This window comes from Myodes glareolus, chromosome 16 (genome assembly GCF_982192425.1).
Source record: "Myodes glareolus chromosome 16, mMyoGla1.1, whole genome shotgun sequence".
In the NCBI taxonomy this organism is placed as follows: domain Eukaryota; kingdom Metazoa; phylum Chordata; class Mammalia; order Rodentia; family Cricetidae; genus Myodes; species Myodes glareolus.
Window position 1 is genome coordinate 55913004 of NC_142041.1, and position 25854 is coordinate 55938857.

The following is a 25854-nucleotide window of genomic DNA, read 5'->3' on the forward strand; positions in this document are numbered from 1 at the left end:
AAGGTTTCATATTTATCAGCGTCTGAACAGGACTGAGGTAAAACCTACAGAAGTCGATGGCAGTTACTAGTAAAATGAATCAGGCTATAACACCACCTCAATTCCCCAAGCTACAACCATTGGATAAAATCTGCTAGTTGGTTTTCACTGACTTTAAGCCTTTTTTAAAGCATAGCAACACATTTACCTTTAAAAGAGTTCTGGGCCGGGCTGTGGTGGTGCAAGCCTTTAATCCCAACACTCGGGAGGCAAGTGCATCTCTGTGAGTTCGAGGCCAGCCTGGTCTACAAGAGCTAGCTCCAGGACAGGCTACAAAGCTACAGAGAAACCCCGTCTCGAAAAACAAAACAAACAAACAAAAAACCAACCAACCAAAAAAGAGTCCTGGATATGAAGTACTATTAGAGATCTTTCAAGCTTTTCCAGGCCTAACTAAACATCCCAGGATCAAACGCTAGCACAGCCAGAATCGGAGCCCAGGTCATGCAACCTGCAGAGGTCAGCGTTCTGCCCAGAGCGGAATGAGAGTCCTCAGCAAACTGGGGTCCGCGGACGCTTGGCACAGTCTAACTGCCAGCCCTAAATCGCAAAGCAATCTTCTATACCTGTCCGTGCAATCTCCGCTCACACCAAGGGCACAAAAAACGAACTCTGACTATTGGCGGGTGGGTTGTCTCGCCCCAGGAAATGCTGATTAGTCAAACACCTTTGTAACGGATTTAGCCGCAGAGTTCAAACACCGTCGTAAAGGACTTATCCGCAAGCTCGGTCGGGAAGCTGCGGAGCCTGCAGCCCCGGGAGTTTGAGCAGCCCGCGTCCTACGGCGACCACCCCCTGCCCCGCAGCATGCTGGGAAACGTAGTTCCAGCCAGGCCCAACGCTGATTAGTCCTCAGACAACCATGCCCCCCGCGCCGGTCCGCCCACGTCCGGTTACGAGGCCAGGTCCTGCCTCCAAGCCCATGAGCTCGCCAATGCCGCCCTCTGCCGGCCTTTCCCTAGCCACCCAACTGTGAGCCGCTTCCGGGTACCCCGGAAGTGAACATCTGTCTTCCGGATTACAAGTCCGGACGTCCGCACGTGGTTGCCGGTTCTTTGGCTGCTTCTGTAGTGAAGCTACTTTGTGCCGTTCCCCCAAAGAAAGGAACCCGAACGCCGCAGCGGCAGCCATGGAGAGCCAGAGCGTGGAGGAGCTGCTGGCTAAGGCGGAGCGGGAGGAGGCGGAGAAGCTGCAGCGCATCACGGTGCACAAGGACCTGGAGCTGGAGTTCGACCTCGGCAACCTGCTGGCTTCGGACCGCAACCCCCCGACGGTGCTGCGCCAGGCCGGGCCTTCGCCGGAGGCCGAACTGCGGGCCCTGGCGCGGGACAACACGCAGCTGCTCATCAACCAGCTGTGGCAGCTGCCGACCGAGCGCGTGGAGGAGGCGGTGGTCGCGCGCTTGCCCGAGCCGCTCACGCGCCTGCCCCGCGAGAAGCCGCTGCCCCGGCCGCGGCCGCTCACCCGCTGGCAGCAGTTCGCCCGCCTGAAGGGCATCCGTCCCAAGAAGAAGACCAACCTCGTGTGGGACGAGGTGAGTGGCCAGTGGCGCCGCCGCTGGGGCTATAAGCGCGCCCGGGACGACACCAAGGAATGGCTGATCGAGGTGCCTGGGGGCGCCGACCCCATGGAAGACCAGTTCGCCAAGCGGATTCAGGCCAAGAAGGAACGCGTGGCAAAGAACGAGCTGAACCGACTGCGGAACCTGGCCCGAGCGCACAAGATGCAGATGCCCAGCTCAGCCGGCCTGCACCCGACGGGACACCAGAGCAAGGAGGAGCTGGGCCGCGCCATGCAAGTGGCCAAGGTCTCCACCGCTTCGGTGGGGCGCTTCCAGGAGCGCCTCCCCAAGGAGAAGGCTCCCCGGGGCACCGGCAAGAAGAGGAAGTTTCAGCCCCTCTTTGGGGACTTTGCAGCCGAGAGAAAGAGCCAGTTGGAGCTCCTCCGGGTCATGAACAGCAAGAAGCCTCAGCTGGATGTGACGAGGGCCACCAACAAGCAGATGAGGGAAGAGGACCAAGAAGAGGCTGCCAAGAGGAGGAAAATGGGCCAGAAGGGCAGGAGAAAGGGGGGCCGGCAGGGACCCTCGGGCAAGAGAAACGGCGGACCGCCGGGCCAGGGAGAGAAGAGGAAAGGCGGCCTGGGAGGCCGGAAGCCTTCCAGGCCTCCTGCTTTCGGTGGCAAGAAGAAAGGCGCGCCGCATCAAGGTGGGAAGAGGAAGAAGTAGTAGGCTCCCCACTGGACCTGCTGTGCCAAACTAGGACTGTCTACACTAAGGGTTAAGTTGTGCTCGCTGCAGGCCGGTGCAGGCGGTGGCCCCTGCCCTCATTGAGATTGAAGGGGCGGGTTTGCCTCCCCTCAGGGGAGTCAGTGCTGGACTAGGAATGAATGCTTTTCCCACAACGGAGACACTGGCTGGAAATGAAGGGCGTGTTATGAGAACAGGAGAATTAGTGAAATGATGTGGAGTAAGTTAACAACCTGCCTTTTTATCTTGACTTTGGGTACTGGATAAGAGTTGATCAGATTTCTGGGGCATAGTAGATTGGTTCCAACATTTTTGTATTATTTTTGTAACAAAGCTTGTATATTTATCAAAGCAAGGAGAGTCGGGGAGCCGAGTCTACCGGTGGTCTGCAAGTGTTCTAAAGGTTACTTAATAAAAGTATGTCGCTACCTGGTGTCGCTTTTAACTTTGTCAGAAGAAGTTGTCCGTAGAGGGTGTGCTTGAAAAATCACAAAGTAGTTACAGTGGTTACAGGAAGGCCACTTGTGTCAAGAAAACACAAATATTCTTTGACTCTGACTATAGTATTAAGAGTACAACTGATGTTTGTTAAGGTGGGGCATTTGGCTAAATGAGCACAGTGCTTTAACTGGTAAACTGGAACCACACTCAAGAATGGTAATTAACCTTGTCACTCCAGAAAATACTTGTTCTGTTTATAGCCGTGGCTTGTTTATTGCTGTCCTATGTGAGTTTTCATTATCAACCTTTTTTTAATATATTTTTTATGTATGCCTACCTGCCAGAAGAGGGCACCAGATCTCTTTAGATGGTTGTGAGCCACCATGTAGTTGCTGGGAACTGAACCCAGGACCTCGAAAGAGCAACCTCTGAGCCGCCCCTCCAGCCCCCTCAATGTCTTATTTTGATTTTAATAAACTTATATTTGCATAAATATCTCCTGAAATTTATTACTAGCAAACCCAGGACGGAGGGAGGGGTGCTTTCTGTAGAGCAGGCTGCCACCCGCTCTCACCTGTCAGTTGGTAGCAGGCTTGGGAGTTGGGCTGTTGGGTACTTCAGTGTTTCATGTTTATAAGATTACCCTTAGAAACTGCAAGGAAAGCTCAAATCGTTTCATAATAATGAAAGTACTCTCGTTACTGGGTTTGGATAATGTCCTAATTAAGTTCACTGGACTTTGCCATCCTTAGTGAACCCCTCCACGGGGGCCTGGCAGATGGGCACTGCTGAGCGCTGCCAGTTTATGGTTCTAAGTACCCGCGAGGCTAAAGGTGTAGTGAGAACTTTATCAAGACCAAAACTGTTCACGGAGACCATAACTTTCAGACTTGATTTGAGGATTTTGATTGGCTGGAGATTTGTTTGCTTGTTTTTTGTTTACTTGAGAGGCACAGCTCTGGGTTTAAAGTGTACACAGGCCCTGGTGAGTTCTTACATTTGAGTCAGCTGGCAACTGGGGCCGTTGTCTTCTCTCTGACTCCTGGAAAATGAGTTAAAGTTGGATCAGGTGACCCTGCAGAGCGAATTGGGGAATGTTTTCCTCTTGACCAGGATTGGCTGGCGGTGGGGGTGGAGCAGCCGGAGGACAAGGAGACCTGCCATGGCCACAGCTGCGCGCGCGCGGGTGACGCACCTGCTAAGGCTCCTGCAAGGCACAGCGTGAGTACAGACAGGCTGCAGAAGCATGCCACTGTGCTTGGCAACCCTTGTGTGAGCCCAGCCGCCAGGCAGGCGAAACCTGAATACTTGCAGAATGCAGGGAAGCGGTACCGGGCTGTGCACTGGGCTGTGTGCAGGGCCTGAAACCATGGTAGGACAGGATGGTACGATGTGGCATAGCCAGCCTTAAAGAAATATTCCCCAGAGAAGCCAGCCTGGTCCCACACAGTGTGACAGGCAGTGTAGAACTTGGCCTTGTGGTTAAGACAATATATCAGAGCAACACATGTATACAGGGTCTGTGTGCAGAAACTGCTCTTTTCTGAGACAGGCTGCTTAGGGATCTAGTGAGAGTTTGGACCCCTGATGCTTACCCCTGCAGATGAGTTGTAAAAGGGGGAAGACCACAAGTAGTTACCCTCCCTAACCTGATCCCTTCCAGAAAGACTGAGCGCATGCGTAAATGCATGTGCACGCACCAGAGTCAGCTTGGGAGACAGAAGTCTGAGCTGACCGCGAGACAGGGAAAGGACGGGACCGGAGAGGAATTCTGGCAGAGGGAAGATTCACACCAGAGAGGGAGCTGGAGTGCAGGGCCCACAAGTAGAGTCAGCCTGCCTTACTAGGGGCCAGAAAGGCCTGAGACATGAATGGGAAAACAGCTGGTGCGTACGAGATTGCATACGCTGCCCATGAACTATTGGTAGCAGTAAATACTCTTCATGGTAACTCTGGCATACTGATTATTGTCCCCTAGCATAAGAACATGAAAATAATGTGCTCAGTGCCACGTAGCTAAGCAACGGCACGGCCGTGGTTTAACTTTGGCTTTGCAGTCCTGTAGTAAGATGGTAAGCTGTGCTCTGAGTATAGGAAGCTGCTAAGCCTGCGTGCCTCACTCTGAAACATTAGCTTCTCAAAATGCCTGGTGATAACTCCATGGCCAGATAAATGTGGGGAGCCACTTACTGCGTTGGCATCTGTGTTGGTGTGTAAGCCCTCTGAGGAGTCCTGCAAGAGGGATAAGTGCATCCTTTTGTGCTAAATGTGTGCATGCATACTTCAAGGAAAACACCATATCCCTTAGAACCAGAGTCACCCAGAACATGTCTGGACCAACCGGGTGGGAAGGGAAGATGGAGTGAGTGTCATTCCGTGAGCACGCTCCACTGCCAGTGCAGGAAAGGAGGCGTGGACTGAGGTTTGAAGCCGTCTGTTTTGCATATATGGGTGTCTTGCCTGCCTGTCTGTATGTCTGTGCATCACCTCTGTGCCTGGAGAGGATAAAAGAGGGCATCGACCCCTACAACTGAAGTTACAGAGGGTTGGGAGCCGCCTTTGTGGGTTCTGGGAATCAAACCCAAGACCTCTAGAAGAGCAGCCAATGCTCTTAAGCACTGTGCCATCTCTCGGCCCGCTGGAAGGAAGTGCAGTCCATCAGGTCAGAAAGAAAGGCCTCCTCCCTGGGGCCTCAGAAGATGACCCCAGAACTGACAGGAGAGACACTTATCTAGAAGAAAGGGGTGGAAGGTGGGTTCCAAGCAGGGAAATAATTAGGGCAAAGTTCATGATATGGGAGGAATCGAGGTAGTGAAGTGAGGAGAGAGGAGAGATTGTTACTTTTTCAGGAGCTTGTTACTTTTTCAACAGCTAAATCCCGGAGAGGGAGCAAGATGAGGAGCCGGTGGGTGGGGATGGGTCTGCACTCCTTTCACCATGGAAGCAGTTGTAAAGGGTGAGGTCATTGGGAAACCCCACCACCACCACCACCACCACACTGGGTGTTGGAGCTAACACAGGTGCAGCTGAGAAGGCAGTTTGGAAACCAGTAAACATAGGAATGAGAAATGATGGTGGAAGCAGACCGTGGCACGGCCTGAGAGTGAGTGGAGAAATAGCTGGGGCCTTGGTATGCGAGACTGTATATAAAGCTTAGGGGAGAAAGAAGGGTCAGGTGGCTGAGGGCAGCCCAGGAGCAAACCGAATGTGTAAGGGGTGAGCAGAGTGAGAAAGGAGCAGACGTGACAGCCCAGGAGAGCAGGGAATCTTGGAACCCAAAGAAGTACTAGCAGCCCACTGGGGGTACTCTGGAGAGCTGTGCATGCTCTTAACTGATGAGCTGGCTCTCCGCAGCTCCATTTACACCTGTACCTTATATTAGGATCCTGGACACTGGATGGAGGGATCACTGGAGATCCCTTCCCAGTGCAGCCTCATTGGATAGATCTCTCTCTGCTTTTGACTCTCTTGACTCCTTAATTGGCCTTTTGAGGACAAGTGGCTGAGCCTGGGCTTGATTTCAGGGACCAAGGAGTGCGCTGGACGTAAGGACACAGCCTGCCAATGTAGGCCAGGGGGAATCAAAGAGTGAGCAAGCCTGAGGGTTTCAGACATGAATCTCTTAATAGGCTAGGAAGGAGAGTGAGGAGGGAGCCGAGGACCTCAACACAGGTGGACATCCTCAGAAGGCAAAAGAGGACCAAGCAGGAACCTCCGCTAAGGGTTACAAGTGGGTTAGTCTTAGAACTTAAAATAGCACCAAGAGTGGGAAGAGGCAGCCATGTCCTCAGCGTTGATTTCGGATGTCTTTCCTTTGCTTCTCTTGTCCAAGGAAGGCTTACTGCCAGGCAGGTTCTGCAAAGAAAGCTAGCGGTAAGCTGGGCCCGGCAGCCTGTCCCCTGCAGGAAGCAGGTGGCCACTAGGTGGCAGCCTTGCTTTATAATTTGTGTTGACCTCGGGAAGTCCGGAGATCCTGAGAGCCATCGGAGTAACCACCCTTTTCCTTCCTTTACCTTTTCCCTCCTTGGGTGTTTTAATTCCAGATTTGAATTTTGGCGCGGTGAGGAGGAGGCTATGCAGTCGAGTGTTTGCCGACACCCGCTATGGCAAGGTTCCCTGAGTCATAAAAAAAAAAAAAAAATGAGTAGGAGAAACTGAAGCCAGGAGGAACTGTCCTAGAAATAGCGGCTGTGGAAGGGAAGGAAGAGAAGTCTCCAGAAAAGAGACCGTGGACAGTGCGTGGGTGAAGGGCTTCAGGAAGGAGAATGTGCTGGGCGAGCGTCCTGTAATGACAGGACCAGCTCCCAGAGCCTGGGGCTGCCTTAGAGAATGGGGAAGCTGGAGGGCTGGGAGGGAGTGGTCTGAGAGCTTCTGGGAGCTCTAGTGCAGAGCCAGTTTGAGGATAACTAAATACCTGGGAGACGTGAGAGAACTACGTAGAAAGTTCCCAGGTTGCGAGCTGAGTGGGAAGAGGCACGTGATTCAGTCAAAGCCCCTGACCAGTCAGTCCTGGCTGGAGCCTCATGGATCCAGGGCCCCATCAGCGTGTAATCCTTCTCAGAGCTGCCTGCAGGCCTTGGCTAGGCACCACTTGAATAAACACCCCCACGAAAAGGATTGTTTCGGTGCTGACAAGACGCTGATGGGTTGATTTTCGTCTTTGGTGCTATCTTGAGTTTGGATTTCTGCTGCTTTCTGGCCCATACTCTGCCAGCGGCGACCCATTTAGTCCCAGGACTAGAATGTACTTTAAGAGTTAGTTAAGGCTTCTCACTTGGGTTTCCTGTTTTTATTGATATTTTCCTTTTTTCTTTCCCCTAGATGCCAGTGCCCAACACATTCTCACACTTACTCCCAAGGTAATGCATTCTGAGTTACTCCATCAGCTTGGGTTTGTTTCCTACCCCTAGCATGGACCAAGTGCAGAAAGGGGAAACCAAGGCAGGAGGGAGGTAGGCTGATGAAAATAGCTTCCCTCGCCGTGAAGCTGGCAATTCGTAGCTCCGACTACGCCAGGTTAGCTGAGCGCATGACATGTCACGCTATTTATGCTTCCAATTTAAAACACGGTATTTCTCAAAACTGAAAACACACTTATGCTATTTTAACAATGTTTGGGTTTTTCAAAAAGAAGGCTTTTGGGTTAAAAGACAGCTCTAAAAACTAAAGTAAGGTGATTGCTAGAAGAAAAAAATCTTGCCCATATCCATTTTTTAAAATAATCTATTTCTTAATAATTAAAAGTAATAGCAAAAGGCTTCACCTCCCTCCACCTTAATCCTTGCCAGACTGCATTGTAGCTTCAGCCTGTCGCCAGGATGTCACATGAATTATTGACACAGAAACTGATTTTATCCTTGGCAGGAGGTTGGCTATAGATAGAGAGGCAAGGAGAGAGGGCAGGCCATGTATGCTCCTGTACAGAGGGCACAGCAGGCCTGAGGAGTAAGGGAGAGTGAGTTACCAAGGCCTTTCCCTGCTTCATGAGAGGTTCCCTCGGGGCAGATGGGGCCTCTAGCCACCAGCCTTGAAAGTCCTTGGGAAAACAGGCAGAATTTTGTTTTCAACTGTTTTGTGCTAATTTTATTTGTTTTGGCTTTTTTTCTCTGCTTGGAGAATGACTTAGAAAGAGAAAACTCCAAAGAAAGACTAGTAGCAAGAGTGTCTCCAGAGCTTTAGAGGAACCAGAGAAGTTTGGGTTTTGGGAGGATGATGCCTGTGCCCTCGAGGAACAAGGCGGCCCGACTGTTGTTGTCTAGTCCTGGCCTCTTTAACACAGCACAACAAAAGTAGTGCGAATTATTCTGTCCACTTCCCTTTATTTTATGGCTGACCTGCACGGATTATAAATAGATTAAAAGGAAAGATGAGGGTCCAGGGAGGCGGCTCAGCAGGTGAGGACATTTAACCAGACGAACGCGGCGACCTGAATCTGATCCCCAGAGTTTGCGTGAACGTGGGTCTGACCTCCACAGGCCTGCTGTAGTACACACGGTCATCATGCACACACAGCAATAATAACTTTTGAAAATAGGAAATTCGTTGATGCCCCCTTATTGCCCCAACAGAACAACTAGCTTTATACAGAAATTTAAAGAACCAGTTTTTCGTACTTCTTTGTAAATATTGATCTACATTTGATGTACAACTATGAAATGCCGAAAAAGGTGTGCTTTTAGGTGGGATTTCAGGAAGATGTTTGTGTTCACTGCTGGATTTTATTATCAGAAAAACAATTGCGTAGGCTTAGTTTTTGATGCCTGCTCTGACGGTCCTCTCTGCGCTTCCAGCCCCCAGACTCTCGCCTTCTGGAACAACAACAGACTATGCGTTTGAGGTAGGTTTATCAATTCATTCTCTTATGGATGGCCTGTGGTGCAGGAGAATTGTCTGTATTCTGTCAATCATGTATTTTAATAAAACACTGATTGGCCAGGCAAGAAGTATAGGTGGGTCAACCAGATAGGAAGTAGAGGAGGGGCGATGAGAATAGGAGAAGGCTAGGGAGGAGGAAGCTCCCTCTGCCATTCCTGCCCAGACCACCGAAGAAGCAACATGTGAGCTGACAGCTGAAAAAGGTACCAAGCCATATGGCTAACATAGATAATAAGAATGGATAAATATAAGTTACAAGGGCTAATAAGAAGCCTGACCTAATGGGCCAATCAGCTTTATAACTTATAGAAATCTCTGTGTGATTGATTTTCTCTGGGACTTGCCGGTTGTGGGGTACCGGACGGGAACAGATACCCCAACAAGCCGGCCCTCATATTACATATGGCATCCACATGGATAACCGAATCCACAGAAAGCTTGAGAAAGCTTGGGAAAGAATAGAGTACAGCATGTTTTCTTGGTAGCAGCAATTTCTCGGGTCTGCTCTGCTTGCTAGAGGCAAGCAAATGCTCTCATCTAAGGGAGGCTTCCTGACTCAGCTTTAGCTGCAAAACTTTGTAGCTCATTAAAAGGTCCTGCCACGAAACACTTAAACAGTATTGATGAAAAGCTGAATGCATGCTTTTCGGTTTTCAGCCATAGCAGAAAAAAAGCTGCGCTGTTTTTAAATGCCGGCTTTCTGGGCTGTCCTTCCAGGGCAAACTCTGACTCTTTCAGGCAGGCAGTCCGACTGAATGTGGTCTGTGAGCATAATGCTGCAGCTTGCTTGCTGGCAAGGACCTTGAAACGCCATAGAGTTGTGGCAGTGAACACAGCTCTGGCTGGTACCTCAGCCACGAGGCTGGAAAGCTAAGGAATGGGCTGGAGCTAGCTGTCAAAGCCATGGCTTTAGTCCTACCCAATGAAGACTCATGTGGTCAGAAAAAGAGAGATATACAGTAAAGAGAGATTCAAAGAGGAAGAAAACCTCTAAATGGTTTACAGTGTGTTAAAAATATATGCAGGATAAAAGTTTTAAAGTTCTTAAAGTAAAAAGAAAGAAATAAAGTAGTTGGGTATGGTGGTACACACCTTTAATCTCAACACAAGGGAGGCAGAGGTAGATTGACCTCTGTGACTTCAAGGGGCAGAGGTAGATTGACCTCTGTGACCTCAAGGTGTGGAAGTACACGCCTTTAATCCCAATGCCTGGGAGGCAGAGAGAGAGAGAGATCTCTGTGAGTTCAAGGTATGGTAGCACATGCCTTTAATCCCAGCACTGGGGAGGTAGAGACAGGCAGATCTCTGTGAGTTCAAGGACAGTCTGGTCTACAGAGTTATTCCAAGACAAAGATATACAGAGAACCTGTCTCAAAGAGTAAAAGTAAAAATAAAAGAAATAGAGGTTAAAATAAAGATGGAAAATATACAGAGAATCTTGATACTATATGCTATTACACTCTCTTTGAATTGTTTGAATGCTGAGGAAGGAGCAACAGCTGCTAAAAGATATTTGCTTATAAATGCTGCAGAATTAATCCAAGATAGGTATTTTGAAAATATCTTGGCTTCAAAATTGAAGTCAAAAGGTATGTTACTTTGGAGAAGAGATTTTGCTTTTGTTTCCACAGAAAATGAGAGGCTATGGTTTCATTCTGAGTTAAGAAAAATCAGCTTTGATCAAGGGAGGCCACCTGAGAAATCTCCGATAGGAACAGATGGCCCAGATGACAGAGTTCTTCATCCAGAGCAGGTTCAAGACTGCTGCCTGAGATGATCAAGACTCACAGGATACTTCAGTCAGGACTTGATTATAGCTCTAAATTTTCTTTAGGTCCCCATAAGATCATCAGCGCCCCCAAACAGCAGGAAGTAGCCTGAAATACTATACCCACATTCCCAACAAATGGACTATGGGTATTTTCCTTTGTTTAAAAAAAAAAAGAGGGAAATGGTGTGGGAGAATTATCTGTATTCTGTCAATCATGTATTTTAATAAAACGCTGATTGGCCAGGCAGGAAGTATAGGCGGGAAAACCAGACAGGAAGTAGAAGTGATGCAATGAGAACAGGAGAATTCTGGGAAGCAGGAAGCTTCCTCTGCCATTCCTGCCCAGATCACCTAAGAAGCAACATGAGAGCTGACAGCTGAAAAAGGTACCAAGTCATATGGCTAACATAGATATAAGAATGGATTAATATAAGTTACAAGGGCTAATAAGAAGCCTGACCTAATGGGCCAATCAGCTTTATAACTTATAGAGATCTCTGTGTGATTGATTTTCTCTGGGACTTGCCGACTGTGGGGTACCGGGCGGGAACAGATACCCCAACAAGCCGGCCCTCATGTTACAGGCCTGAAAAAAGACTACAGGGTTTGCTGATGCACTAGTGTGTCATTTGAAATCTGTTGGTAACTGGTGCTCGACAGTCTCAGCTGAGCAGTGCCCGGAGTGCAGCAATGTGAGGGTAGTGGACTATGGTCTGGAGACAGGGATAATGATTACAACACCACCTTTTATATAGCTGTTAAGATATTACAAACCCCCAGTTCACAGACTCTCCAAATTGTATGTATCCAGTGTCTGACAATTTGCCTCAGGCCTTAATTAACAAAAGAAGTTAGCTTGTGGAAGAAGAATAAAAAAACAACTAATTCTGGTGCAATTTGCCGTACTAATTCCATAATTACTTTAATTGTTTGTTTAACTCCCTGCCCTTCCTAGTTTAGGAGCAATAAATTAGACGGTCACTAAGGTCACTAAGGGCCTCTGTCAGCCCAGCCACACCTGAAGGGCCAACCTCCATTCACCCCACATGATTACTGATGCTTGAAAAATGTGTGGTGGTTTCTGGATCATTTGAGAGTGGCAGAGATCCGGGTGACCCTCTTGGATTGTTTAAATCCCCATTTTAAAGAGTTAGTAACCATTTTTTAAAAAGAAAGGAAGCAACCTGAACATACCATGAATCAAACGACCCATAGCGGTGTTTTGTTCTGTTTTAATTGAAAAGTAGCCTGTGTGCATTAGTGTGAAACTCTGCTTTGTGTGTGAGCTCAGAAGCCCATGCAACTCTAATTCAGAGTCCAACAGAAGGCCTTCCACAGAGCCCCCCTCGGTGGTGTTGGTGGGTGGGAGGCTACGTGGGTGTGTGTGGACACACACAAGGGCTGGATAAATGAAGGAGCAAAAACTGCAGATCAGACATTTACACTGGAAAGTAAGAAATTCGAGAGTTAATTTCAATGCAGGGGGGTTAGGGAGGCCAGATGTTTGAAGCTGAAAAAACAAGTGAGAATTTGTTATGTGTTTGGGAAAAGACAAATACACAATTCCAATGTGACTGGAGCCAAGGTTTGCTTAAAGAAGCAGGGAAGCCGGAGGTGAGAAAGCAGACCTTGCTAAGGACTTAGCTTTTATTCTCTAAACCGTGAGGCGTCATCTCTGGCTTTCAGGAATCCATCGGCCAGCTCTAATACACCTAAATCTCTTTTTCTTTTTTTCAGATGGCTGTTTCAAATATTAGATATGGGGCAGGAGTCACAAAAGAAGTAGGCATGGCAAGTATTTGTGACGTCGGTGGCCTCTTTGATGTCTCGTAAACATGAGTATTAACGGACAATGCTCGAATTCTGTGTTCCTAAAGAGCACGTGAAACTCACCCAAAGTATCTAGCACGGTGTCATTGACTCAAGCCTAGCTTATGAGTGACTTTCTATTACAGGATCTACAGAATATGGGCGCTAAGAAGGTCTGCTTGATGACAGACAGGAACCTCGCCCAGCTCCCTCCTGTCCAAACAGTTCTGAACTCCCTAGTGAGGAATAACATCAGCTTCCAGGTCTATGATGGCGTGAGGGTGGAGCCCACAGACGGAAGGTAAGGTCTTAGCGTGCAGAAGTCAGCAAGATGGCCGCCGTGGAAAATTTGCCCAGGCCTTAGGGAACAGCATGGTAGTATGTGTAAATACATATCATAAGGCTCCTTTGTTTTCCGTTCTCCAAGCTTCATGGATGCAATCGAGTTCGCCAAAAAGGGAGCCTTTGATGCGTACGTGGCTGTAGGTGGGGGCTCCACCATGGACACCTGTAAGGCTGCTAACCTGTATGCATCCAGCCCTCACTCTGAGTTCCTCGATTACGTCAATGCTCCCATTGGGAAGGGGAAACCAGTGACCGTGCCTCTGAAACCGCTGATCGCAGGTAAACACTCTGCTCCTTCGCTTTAGGAGAACTTGGGTACTACGCTAGCCCTAGCCCCTGATTTCAAGGCCTACATTTCCAGAACCTCTTCTTTGTTCATTTCCAATCAAATCAATGCGTTAATTAGAGAACAAAGCAGGCAGCCGTTGCTTATCTGACGACTCTGACCTTCACCATCACACAGATAGGCAATTGGGTCAGTGGGAGGAAGCCTGCAGTTTCAGGCCATGGTGTCACTGCACACAGGAGGAAGGATCCTCACTGACATTTGGTAGGTCCCGCTGTTGGCAGCCTTGTCCCCAGACCCATCTGCTTGGTCTCATCTCCCAGACACCACGGAGTCGGGGGAGGACAATTGCTGTTTTCTCTCAGTGACTCTTCCCTTCTACACAATGGCTCCCCAGCTGACCTGGAGCTCTGGGTCTTGCCTGGATATTGGATCGGCATGTGCACATGCCCAGTGCACAAATCCATATCCAAAATGGCTTGACTGTTCCTCGGGGGGCTTGGGGCTTCCTAGTCATTTCTTCCCTCTCATTTCTACAGCCATTAGCACGCATAGAAGTTCTGTTGTTAAAATGCAGTGACTAGGAATAGTGGGACATCCTGTGTAAGTCTCCTCCCTGCTCTCCCCGCTTCTGCCCCTGTTGTAAGCAGTCTTGGTAGGGACTTGAGGGAGTCAGTGGCAGCTGAACTGCTGTGGCCTGAATGAGGGATCAACGGGGAGCAGCGTAATTGGAGTCTGGCCAATGGAAGCCACTGGTGAAACTGTGCCGGCGTCACACAGAGAGGTGATTAGTAAAGTTTAGAAACTGGACAGAATTACAAAACCACAGGGCTCAGCACAAGCAGCTCGTTCCTGCGCCCGTTGCCAAGAGGGAATAAAGATGTCTTTTAGAGACAGGATGTGCTAGTGTTCCTACCAGAGGTGCTGGGCAACTTGATCTCTGGCTCTAGAGAACCAAACTTTCCAGAGCTCATTGCTGTTTATATGAAACGAACTTTCCACATAGGTATGATTGATATACGCGTGTTAATACTGACATAGATATCATACATGCATGTTACAACAGAGATCATATATTCAACACAGTTTCATGTTAGTACGGACACAGACAATATATGTAGAAAACCTGTTTGCACAGATACAGACAGCATGTTGTAGCACAATGCCTGCTCTACACGGCTACGGTATGGTTTACGAGTTGGGCAAAGGGCTGGAGACTGAAACACACACACACACACACACACACACACATACACACATTTAGACAGAGACATGGGTAACACCAAGAATTCCCTCTTTATTATGTTCCAGGGCAGCTTATATAGGGTCTCCTTGACTAATGGCCATGCCCTAACTCTCAGCTGCAAGCCCACGAGAAACCACTCCCCTGCCATCAGGAACTCCTGAGGGTCTCGTGCTCAGAGCAGCTGCAAGCACAGGAAAACAACTTGTTTACACTGACAGGCAGGGGTCACAAGAAATTCAGGGTCTGGGGGTCCACAGTCCCCAACAGCATCTATGTTAAATATGCATGCACGTTAACCATACATGTATGTTAATTTATCATGTGTTCAATATAAATTCACAAAATTCATTTGTACATATACAGATAGCATGCATATTAAACACACATACATGTTAACCATATATACATGTTAATGAAGCCATGTATCTATCTATTTTTTTCATATCCAACCACAGTTCTCCCTCCAACCCCTCCTCCTGCGCCCCTGCACTTCCTCCCCCAGCCCACCCCCAATCCACTCATCCCAGCATGTAGGAGCTCCTGGAGAGAGTCAACAAAGTCTGGCACATTAAGTTGGGGCAGAACAAGGCCCTCCTCCCTACATTAAGGCTGAGCATGGCATCCCACGCTAGGGAATGGACTCCAACAAGCGAGCTCACACACCAGGAACAGATCCTGGTCCCACTGCCAGGGGCCTCTCAGTCCAAACTTCACTTCTGTCTTCCACATTTGGTGGGCCTAGTTCAGTCCCATAAAGTCTCAAAACCATGTATGTTATGTTAACAAATGTAGAAGCCATGTAAATGTTAACAGACCACATGTTAAAAGATATGATATAGGCCAGGCGGTGGTGATGCACGCCTTTAATCCCAGCTCCTGGGAGGCAGAAGCAGGTGGATCCCTGTGAGTTCAAGGCCAGCCTGGTTTACAGAGCAAGCTCCAGGACAGGCTCCAAAGATACACACAGAAACCTTGTCTTGAAAAAACAAATAAGAAAGATATGATATACATTAAGCATGCATGTACATTCAAACATCATAATGTATGTTAAACATATGTGCTAGCGCAGATACAGACTGCCTACATGCATGCTAATGTAGTCACAGACATAATATGCTGATGAGAACATATACACATGTATTAATGCAAGCATGGGCATCACATGACTCCTTAGCTTGTATGCTACATAGATGTCAGGCAAACAGGTCAGGGATGTTCCTTTTCAGTCTTTGCTCCTCATTTCTGAGGTGGAATTAAGTCTCCGCTGACCTCTGTTCAAATTCCTTCTAATATTATTTTGTTCAAGTGCCAACTACCTCAGGAACCGGCAGTGAGACTACAGGGGTCGCCATTTTTGACTATGAACATTTGAAAGTAAAAACTGGTAAGAATTTTATTCATAATCCTTTTGAAATTCTCTCTCACACCTTTCTACCTTATTCCCTTGTCTTTGAGGCTGTTATTTAGAAATCGAGGAATTAAGGAAACTCAGATATACATTTTGTCTTACCAAGTATATGTAAAAATAGGCTTGTAAGCTTCCTGTTGAGAATTACCTGAAAAGTTTATCAAAATGCCATGGATCTCGTGTGTGTGTGTGTGTGTGTGTGTGTGTGTGTGTGTATGCCTTTGCAGGCCAGCTGGTATCAGACCCCCCTGGAGCTGGAGTCACAGACAGGCGTGAGCCACTTGACCTAGGTGCTGGGAACCGAACTTAGGTCCTTTGAAAGAGCAATAATTGCTCTTATTCACTGAGTCATCTCCCAGCCCTGAATGCCATGAATTTTAGTAGGCCATACGCCTACCCATATCAGTGATTGTATCAATGGTAAATGGGTGTTCCTTCTCTTTGACATTTTTTTAACATTTTAAATCAATTTATCAAAACATGATTTTATACAATAATATGCTTACTTTTTGAGAGTCTGTTTGATGGGTTTTAACAATGGCCAATCAAGATCCTAGACATCCCATAAGTCCACAAAGTTGTCTGAGTCCCATCCCAGCCAATCCCTACAGGCCTACCCCAGTTCACTTCTGTTCTGTTTTCCATCTTAGTCATTTGGGGGCTACCACTTGACCCTTGACTACTGTGGTAGAAATGACCCCTCCTCAAGTTTGGCTCAATATACTGCTTCCAGCCTTCGCAGCAGAATAAGCTGATGTTCGGCTACGTCCAGAGTAACTTCTTTCCTTTAGTTAAATTACATGCCCCTTGACATTGTTAACAAAAACCAAAACAAGCAGCATTTAAATTCAGCCTTACGGTTTTTGCTTATGTACCTATTATCTAATCTTTATTCTTTTTCTAAATAATTTATTTTTATTTTATATGAATTGGTGTTTTGCCCGCATATATATGTGTCTGTGTGAGGGTGATTCCCTGAAACTGGAATTACAGACAGTTGTGAGCTGCCATGTGGGTGCTGGGAATTGAACCTGGGTCCTTGTGAAGAACAGCCAGTGCTCTTAACCACTAAGCCATGTCTCTAGTCCCTAATCTTTATTCTTATAGCTTCAAGTAGTATGTGTATATGTGTGTGTGTGGTTGTGTGTGTGTGTGTGTGTGTGTGTATGCACACCTGTGTAAGGCCTAGTCTTAGGCTAACTCTGGGTGGTTAAGTGGCCCGTCAACTGCCGCACAGCCAGGAGTAGAGCAATGGCCAGGGGTGTGCTAGTAAACATTTAGAACTGAATGAGAAATAAGCCCTGGTTTGCGTCCTTGCCAGTTCTGTGTAGTAAGCACTGCCAGCAGGGCCAGCAGTATCCCTCTTCCAGGCAGCTGAAAGAGCTACCCAAACTGGCCCCTGGGACCCTGGAAGCCAGCCAGCACAGCCCTGAGAGCATGGGTTCTGGTCCCAGATCTCCCTCCACTGCTCCTTGTATCATGCCATGAAAATGAATCTTTTCTCATACTTTTGTTTTTAACTTTATTGTCCTAAGGTTACTTCATTCTTAAGGGAGCCCACGCCTTTAACATATTAAATTTCCTTATGTTTTAGGCATTGCTTCGCGAGCCATCAAGCCCACACTGGGACTAGTTGACCCTCTGCACACCCTGCACATGCCCTGCCAGGTGGTGGCCAACAGTGGCTTTGATGTCCTTTGGTAGGTACCACTGCCACCCAGAGGGCCTTTTCAGGACTGGCCTGTGAACAGTATTTTGCCACCTAAGGGGCTGTATGTGGTGATAAGCCTTCCCTGATTAACTGTATAGCACCCCTCATATTGGCTGACATTGTCTCCTCTCCTAGAGGGCAATGTCTGATTGGATGTGGTCAAATTAGAGTCCACAAGCCTACCTCAGACAGGCTATCTCACCCTGGACAACATCGGAGGCTGTGGGGCCACAGATAAGGACCAGTTTAAGATGACATGAAAGCACCTCTGGACTCTACCGTCTGTCTCTATGGCCACAAACTGGTGCTGCTGTTTTGAGAGGTCATGCAGCCTTGAGGAGGGGAAGCCTGGCTGGTGGCAATATGTCACTAGGGGTAGACTTTGGGGGTTACAGCCTGGTTCTACTTCCTGTCCTGTTATCTGCTTGCTGATCTGGTCAACACACCAGACGCTCTGCCCTGAGCCCTGGTGTGTGAGCCTGGCTTCTACCCCCATGCCCTTCCTTTGTCCGTCTCCCATGATGCACTGTGAGCTTGGTGAGGACAGGGCCACCTTACTCTCGTTCTCAGCACTCCCCGCAGGGCATGTGACTGTCCTATCGCAGGTGCTCACTGCTGTTGATGATGTCCATCTGAGCCAGAAGTGACCATCGTTCTGTCTAACCTCCGGTCTCTTCCTGTGTCCCATTGCCTAGAAAACTAACTCCACCCTGTTCAATATTGTTAGAAATTTGATGAGATGTCTCTAGTTGTTGGGGAATAATGGAAATAAAGTTGCCCTCCCTAGTTATAAAGCACATATTAAGTCTACCATGGCCCAAGCAATAACCTCAGGGGACGACTCAGACCCAGACCTCACTGTCTACAGAGGGGTGGGGGAGGAGGAAGACATCGACACTGCTTACGTTGGGCAGCTATCCATCCCTGTGGCAAAACACCCGAAATCGTCACCTTAGAAGGAGGCAGGCTGGGGCTGAAGAGGTGGCTCAGTGGCTAAGAGCAGTGGCTGCTTTTTCAGAGGACACAGGTTCCATTCCCAGCACCCACATGGCAGCTCTCCACTGTCTGTGACTCCGGCTCCCGGGGACCCGACACCTTCACACAGACGCAGTGATACACGGGAAATAAGTCACTTAACATTTTCTTAAAAGAAAGGGCTATTTCGGTATGTGCTTTAGATATGTCCAGGGTCACTCGGCCTTGCTGTGGTGGCACACGCCTATCATGGTGGCAACACATGGCAGTCAGGATGCAAGGAGGGACAAAGAGTCTGGGGTTCCATTGTCCCTTCCAACGCACCCCTGTGGCCTAACTTCCCCTGCTAGGCCTCACCTACTAAAAGCTTCACTACTTATCGAGCGGGCCATTGGCTAGGGATTGGCTAGGGACCTCTTCTCTTTAACCCCTTTGGGGCCTTTTCAGATCCAACCACTCATCCTGCTCCGCCTTCCCTATGCGCCGTTGATTCTTGCGCATCTCCTGCAGTTCCGGTTGAGAACTTCAAAGCCACGAGCATCCATCTACCAAGTGCATTGTTTCTTCTTAGTTTATTATAATTCGTCCAGAAGAATTTCTGCTTCTCACACGGAGAAGAGAGTGAATCCTCCATCTAACAATGGGAAGTCCACCAGGCAAAACATCATCTGTGTTCCACTGAGGCCATTGTGCCTCATTCGCTAGATGAATCTAGTCACACCTGCAGCTGAGCACAGGCCAGCAGGTGGGGCAGCTCTGAAATACTCAGAGCCAATCTTGAGTGTAAGGCACATTAAAAATAGACTCCAGTCTTTTTCAGGTGAAGAGTTTAAAATGGCTAGGCAATGGTAGCGCACGCCTTTAATCCCAGCACTTGGGAGGCAGAGGGAAGTGAATCTCTGGGTTGTGAAACCAGCCTGGTCTACAGAGAGAGTTCCAAGGACGGCAGGGAAACCCTGTCTCAAGAAAATAAAGCCAAAATAAACAAACAAACAAATAAATAAATAAATTCAAAATGTGGCTATAATAAGCTTTGAAGGGGATGGAGGGTGAGGAGGAAGGCAATGCCTGTTCTATGTGTCGCATTTCTCTGCAGCCATGCTCTGGAGTCGTACACGGCCATTCCCTACAACATGCGGAGCCCCTGCCCTTCCAACCCCATCCAACGGCCAGCCTACCAGGGCAGCAACCCAATCAGCGACATCTGGGCAGTCCACGCACTGCGAATTGTTGCCAAGTATCTGAAGAGGTATGTCACCCTGGGGAGAAAGAGCTGGGACAGAAACTCGTGAGCTGCTCTCCGGTGAAACCTGGCGTGCCTGATGCTGGCACGGTGAGCTGACATGGTGACACTGTCTGCTCGCCAGGGCAGTCACTAGTGACCTCTGAAGGGATCTGAGGTCAGGCAGGCAAAAACTGGACCTGTCAGTCCAAATAGGCAACAGTTTCAGAACAACTGAAGCTCCTAAAATGTAAAGGAGACAGATGAAATAAAGAGAGGTTTGCTCACCAAAACCCCCAAAACTAGCCAGACGTGGCAGTATACACCTGCAACTCAAGAACTTGGGGAGCCTGATACAGGAGGCTTGCCACGAGTTTGAGGTCAGGCTGTGCTATGTAGTGAGTACTAAACCAGCCAGGGCTACAAAGCAAAACTCTTTCAGAACAGCAGCTCCCACAGTGAAGCTGGGGTGACTGAGCAGGAGTGAGAACCACACAGGCCTATGCCGGCTGTGACATCTACACCCCAAAGGCACACAGGAGCCACCCATGGAGAAAACTCACGTGAATTAAAGTCAAGGAAAAAAAAAATGTAGGTACTCAGGAGACAGAAAAGACAGGAAATGTAAAAGGATTCTTGGAAGGTTTAGAAGATTTAAGAACACAAGTACAAGCTGGGTGTGGTAGCAGCACCTGGAGTCCTGACGACTGGGGAAACTGAGGCAGGGGGGTCACTCGAGCATCGGAATGTGAAGCTAGCCTGGGAGATGTAACAAGATCTCGTATCTAAAAACAAAAGTTTAAATGAAATATTGTAAAAGTTGACTAATCCTAACATTTTTTTAAAAAAATGACAAATATATAAGTATACATATTTAGAGCCATTATTTATGAAAGAGCAAATGGGAACAGACTCCCGAAACAGCAAGAACATACAGTTCAATTTGGATCAGTGTCACAGAGAGAAAGATGTCTAGGCTGGCTTGGCCTGCAGGTAGCCCAGGGTGACAGGGCTCCTGGTGCCCTCTGAGAGTGTACACTCTGAGTCTGGTCACAACCGTCAGGTTCATTGACCGATGACGAAGAGGGAGTCCCAGGTCACCTCCCTAGAGCACACACACAGCACAAGGTCAGGGCTCTGGTCCCGGCACCTTCCCATCAGCTGAGCGGCTGACAGCATGTTTATTATGCCCTTGGTGAGACCGCTGATGAGAAAAATATGTTTGCCTTCGGTTTTCATTGAGAAGACCAGCGGTTGTTTGAGTAACCTGCCTACTTTTCCTCCCCCTTCTTGCCTTTCCCTGAGGCAGCTCTTTATTCAGAAGACAATGGCACTGTTGAGGCATCACTTCCCGTTTCTCTAATTCACAGGGCTGTCAGAAACCCCGAGGATCTGGAAGCGAGGTCTAGTATGCACCTGGCAAGCGCTTTCGCTGGCATCGGCTTTGGCAACGCTGGTGTTCATTTGTGGTAAGCGAACACACAATTTATTCTCTTAACTCAAGGTACTGTTTTCTAAATAGTTCAGGACGAGGGGCAAATTTTAAATATGCTATACAAGGAAGAAATCTGAGGTTTCCCAAATACTTTCTTAATTTGAATTCAGTAGATTAGGTCATGGGTTTCCCGTGACAGCGCTGTAAATCCATATGCTATACAGTCTGCTCGTTTAAAACGTCTGTAATTCAAGGGCTTTTAACCTGTGCACCGAGTCCTGCAACCTTTTTTTTTTTAGAACATTTTATTACCCTCGTAAGAAAATCCCACATCCTCAGCTCACCAATGCCAGCACTTCGCTTGATGCCCAGAGACCACTGAGCAATTTCCGTTCTCTGGACTTCCCCAGTTGGGGCATGTCGAAGGCATAAAAGCACGAGGTCCTTTGTATCTGTCGTGCTTTATTTGGATGCTCTTTTTACAGCCAAATAATAGTCTATTATATGGAGGCGCATATAATAGGCATTTTTTCTTTTCCAAGATAAGGTTTCTCTATGTAACAGCCCCTGTCTGTCCTGTCCTGGGACTCACTCTGTAAACCAGGCTGGCCTCGAACTCACAGAGATCCACTTGCTCTGCCTCCTGATTGCTGGGATTAAAGGGGTGTGCCCCGACTGGCTGAGATACCACATTTTATTTGACCTGTTATCAGCTGGTGAAAATTTGTTTCTATAAATAATAATACTGTACAAGTTTTTGTGTGCACATTTTTATTTCTCTTGACACAAATAAAGGGAATTTCTGGATCTATGGAAATTTTTTATTAATTTTTTTTAGTGCCTATAACATTTTTCATTCACACCAGCAATGTTTGAGGGCTCTCACTTCTCCGTATCTTGCTATATGTTGCAATTTGTAAAATCTCATGCAGGATCTTCCCATAAAAGAGAGAGGGAACAATCAAAATCTTTGTTAATAGTCCCAAATTAATCTTTGACTGAAACACTATCGATAAAGTGCGTTAAAATCATAAACAGAGAACATTGAGAATTGAGTAGGGCTTTGCTGGTGCAAGGCAGTGGTGAGCATCGAGCCCTGTGGCCTAGAAGCGGGAATTTATTACACCCAAAGCAAGTGTACAAAATGTTCTAGAGCCCGAAAATGTTTACCCCCCTTGGGCCACTGTTTCACTCTTGATCACTCATGAGTGATCCGTACAATGCATTTCCTCATAAAGATGTCCACCTAAGTGTAATTTATCATTGAAAATTTTGAATGCAGGGGCTGGAGAAATGGCTCAGTGGTTAAGAGCACTGACTGCTCTTCCAGAGGACCCGGGTCCAATTCCCAGCACTCACATGGCAGCTCAAAACTGTCTGAAAATCCAGTTCCAGGGGATCTGACACCTTCACACCAATGAACATAAAATAAAGATAAATAAATCATAAAAAAATTTTAAAAAAAGAAAATTTTGAATGCATGTATAGTACTTAATAAAATAAAGTCATTAAGAATAGTATTTAAAGCAGATTTATACAGGAAAATGTTTGCAAAGAATAGCATATAACACCAGGCACGGGGCTCATACCTGCAATCCTAGCCCTTACGAGGTATAGGCAGGTGGATGAGGGCTTTAAAGTCATCCTCAGCTACAAAGACAGGTCAAGATCAGCCTGGGCTACACGAGACAGTCTTAAAACAAACAAATAAACAAAATATTAGTCAACAAAAGCAATGTACAAAATTATATGCACAGGTGCACAGGGCCTAGGGAGAGGCTCGGAGGTTTGGAGATCAACAGCTGTCCTTTCAAATGACCTAGGTTGGGTTCTCAGCACCCATGTGACTGTTTACTGCCACATGTAACTCCAGTTCCAGATGATCCAATGCTCTCTTCTGGCCTCCATGGGCACCGCAGACATGGGGTACATAGATACACATGCAGGCAAACACACAAAGGAAAAAATAAAGGAAGAAAAAATCTAGAAACAAATATGTCCGATATGATCATAAATTAAATATATGCATAAAACAGCTAGAAGGAAAGATAGTGTGAATAATTCTTATTGTGTACAAAGAACATAGACAACTAGTAAAAACCAATGAAATTTTAAGTATCGCTATACAGCTGCCTTTGAAAGCTACACGAGCCCTAACACCTCTTTTTTTTAATATTTATTTATTGTGTATACAATATTCTGTCTGTGTAGTATGCCTGCAGGCTAGAAAAGGGCACCAGACATTACAGATGGTTGTGAGCCACCATGTGGTTGCTGGGAATTGAACTCAGGACCTTTGGAAGAACAGGCAATGCTCTTAACCTCTGAGCCATCTCTCCAGCCCCACCCTGACACTTCTTGAAAGCATACTCAGCAGTAACTTTCTGCTTCCAAGAGAGTCAAGTACATTCTGAAGTTATCCAGTCACTTGGAGAAGCAGGAGTCTGCGATTTAGCTTACGTCAGAGGTCTGAGAAAGTCAGTTCGGTAGAACCGGATAACCGAGCTTCGTGGGCTAGACTTTATAATTCAGCACCATTGATACGCAACACTTGAAACAATCTGTCAGTCATTTGCAGCATGGGTCCCTAGTGGGTCCAGCTTGCCTGCTGGGCAGCACATAGGACTCTCTGACCACTGGGGTCTGACATCTCAGAGAACTTCGCAGTCCATCCGAGCATCCGAGAAATGCATCCTGTAGAATCCATCACGTAGGTAACCATACCGTCCGGAGACAAGAGGACACTCCCACAACAATGTCCGCGTTGTTGATTTCTGGCATCTGTGTGTCAACAGGTTTTTTTTTTCTTTTCCAGCCATGGCATGTCTTACCCAATTTCAGGTTTAGTGAAGACATATAAAGCCAAGGACTACAATGTGGATCACCCTCTGGTGGTAAAAATATTTAATAATAAATTACTCAACTAAATCTTATATCTCTAGTGGGGGCGGGGCTGGGGATGGAATTCAGGGCCTTATCGTACTGGCAAGAACTGTGTCTCTAAGCTGCACCCCAGCCCATGCTGTGCGTTCCCGGCTGTTCTGAGTCCTCTAGTCATATACTAAGGAAGAACGCTTTTCTGCCCGTCTCTCCCCAGCCCCACGGCCTCTCTGTGGTGCTCACATCTCCAGCAGTGTTCACCTTCACGGCCCAGATGTTTCCAGAGCGGCATCTGGAGACGGCAGAAATACTAGGTATGAACCATTACTCACAAATCTGTGGCCCTCCAAGATGGGATGTTGTAGTTGGCATTGTCTTTGGCCCACCAAAGACACGGGGACTTATTACTAATTATGAACGCTCGGCCTTAGCTTAGGCTTGCCCCGCTAGTTCTTTTAACTTAACCTGTTTTTATTCTTCCGCATTAGCCTCGGGGCTTTTCACCTTTCTTTCATCCTCTGTGCCCTACTTCCTGCTTCCTCCACGTCTGACTGGCTGGCCTCTGGCATCTACCTGGCATCTTCTTTTCTTTCTTCCTCAAACCTAAATTCTTCCTCCGACTTACTTTCCCTGCCCCAAAGTTCCACCTATACCTCCTCCCTCGCTGTTGGCCATTCAGCTTTTAATTAGACCAGTCGGGTGTCTTAGACAGGCAAGGTAAAACAGCGACACATCTTTACATAGTTAAACGAATATTCTGCACCATAATAAACAAATGCAACGCATCTCTGCATAGTTAAACAAATGCTCCACACCAGCGTGTTTCCCAGGAACAGTAACAAAAGCTGTTGCTTTGGAGCAGCTCAGTGATAAAACATCAACGATTTGCCTGAAGTTCTGGGCAGCATTTTAAATACCATAATTTTATGCTTCTTAGGATCTGTGATGAAATGGAACCTAATATGGATTCTACTGTGTCCTGATGCTACCTGCTCTGCTTTCACCTCCAAAGAAGGCACACAAAGTAATGACTTCATAGGCTTTTACTATGCAGAATCACTGATAAAATGACTCAAGAAAGCAGCAGGAACCCCCAGTCAGAGAGAAGCTAGACAAGGAACAAAAGCAATCCCAAATGAGCAACCTATTTGCCATACTGTTGAATAAGTAATCTCTCCAACGAGAGGCCCACTGGGCGTTTTGACTCTTATAGAGATAGAATTATATTCTGTTTAGCCGTAGTAGGAGGAAAAAAAATCTTGGTATTTTTCTGAAACAAGGAACCTTTCTTAGGTGACTTGGAGAACTTGATTAACTTGTAGAACATCTTATTCCCTCACTTATGTTTAAGGTGGGCGGAAAGAGAAAGGCTGTAATGAAAACTCAATTCTTCATTATGCCCGTGGAGCTTGAGCCGTTGGAAAGATGATTCCCGAGGAGGCAGGAGCGACCGCAGACATCCTCCCGCAGGGCACTGCCCCGGCCCTCCCTCTCACACCAGCCCTTTGTGTGCCCCACAGCTCCAGGTGCTGTGCAGGGAATGTTAATGTCAGAAACCCAGGACTTGGAGCCAAACCCAGGCTTCGGTTTGCAGTGTGTCCTGTGTGAGCGCATTGGCAGATTTACAAGGGGCCTGTAGCCCTTTTCCCTTTAGGGAGGAAAA

At 47.5% G+C, this 25854-nt stretch overlaps 2 protein-coding genes across 3 annotated transcripts in view; both read left to right on the forward strand.

The window, feature by feature from the left end:
• The first annotated feature begins 1039 nt into the window (after nt 1-1039).
• Rrs1 (regulator of ribosome synthesis 1) lies at nt 1040-2715 on the forward strand. The gene has a single exon (XM_085677304.2). It carries the CDS (start codon nt 1169-1171, stop codon nt 2264-2266), a length of 1098 nt encoding a protein of 365 aa, XP_085533430.1. The 5' UTR covers nt 1040-1168; the 3' UTR covers nt 2267-2715.
• A 1045-nt stretch (nt 2716-3760) lies between these two features.
• The window catches only part of Adhfe1 (alcohol dehydrogenase iron containing 1), a 32345-nt gene continuing 10251 nt past the window's right edge, over nt 3761-25854 (forward strand). The window contains exons 1-13 of one of the 2 annotated variants that reach the window (XM_085677303.2): nt 3761-3949; nt 7550-7587; nt 9019-9065; nt 12612-12665; nt 12830-12984; nt 13111-13307; nt 15867-15944; nt 17563-17668; nt 19751-19903; nt 21247-21345; nt 24127-24205; nt 24409-24505; nt 25129-25331. In XM_085677303.2, coding sequence (XP_085533429.2) covers nt 3891-3949; nt 7550-7587; nt 9019-9065; nt 12612-12665; nt 12830-12984; nt 13111-13307; nt 15867-15944; nt 17563-17668; nt 19751-19903; nt 21247-21345; nt 24127-24205; nt 24409-24505; nt 25129-25262 — 1296 coding nt within the window. In that variant the 5' untranslated portion in view covers nt 3761-3890 and the 3' untranslated portion in view covers nt 25263-25331. Of the gene's footprint in view, nt 3950-7549; nt 7588-9018; nt 9066-12611; nt 12666-12829; nt 12985-13110; nt 13308-15866; nt 15945-17562; nt 17669-19750; nt 19904-21246; nt 21346-24126; nt 24206-24408; nt 24506-25128; nt 25332-25854 lie in introns of those variants that run through there. The other variant, XM_048420223.3, reaches the window with a different exon arrangement.

Bases quoted from the DNA above. Each gene is read 5' to 3' on its own strand.
- Rrs1 (XM_085677304.2), top strand. From the start codon at position 1,169: ATGGAGAGCCAGAGCGTGGAGGAGCTGCTGGCTAAGGCGGAGCGGGAG.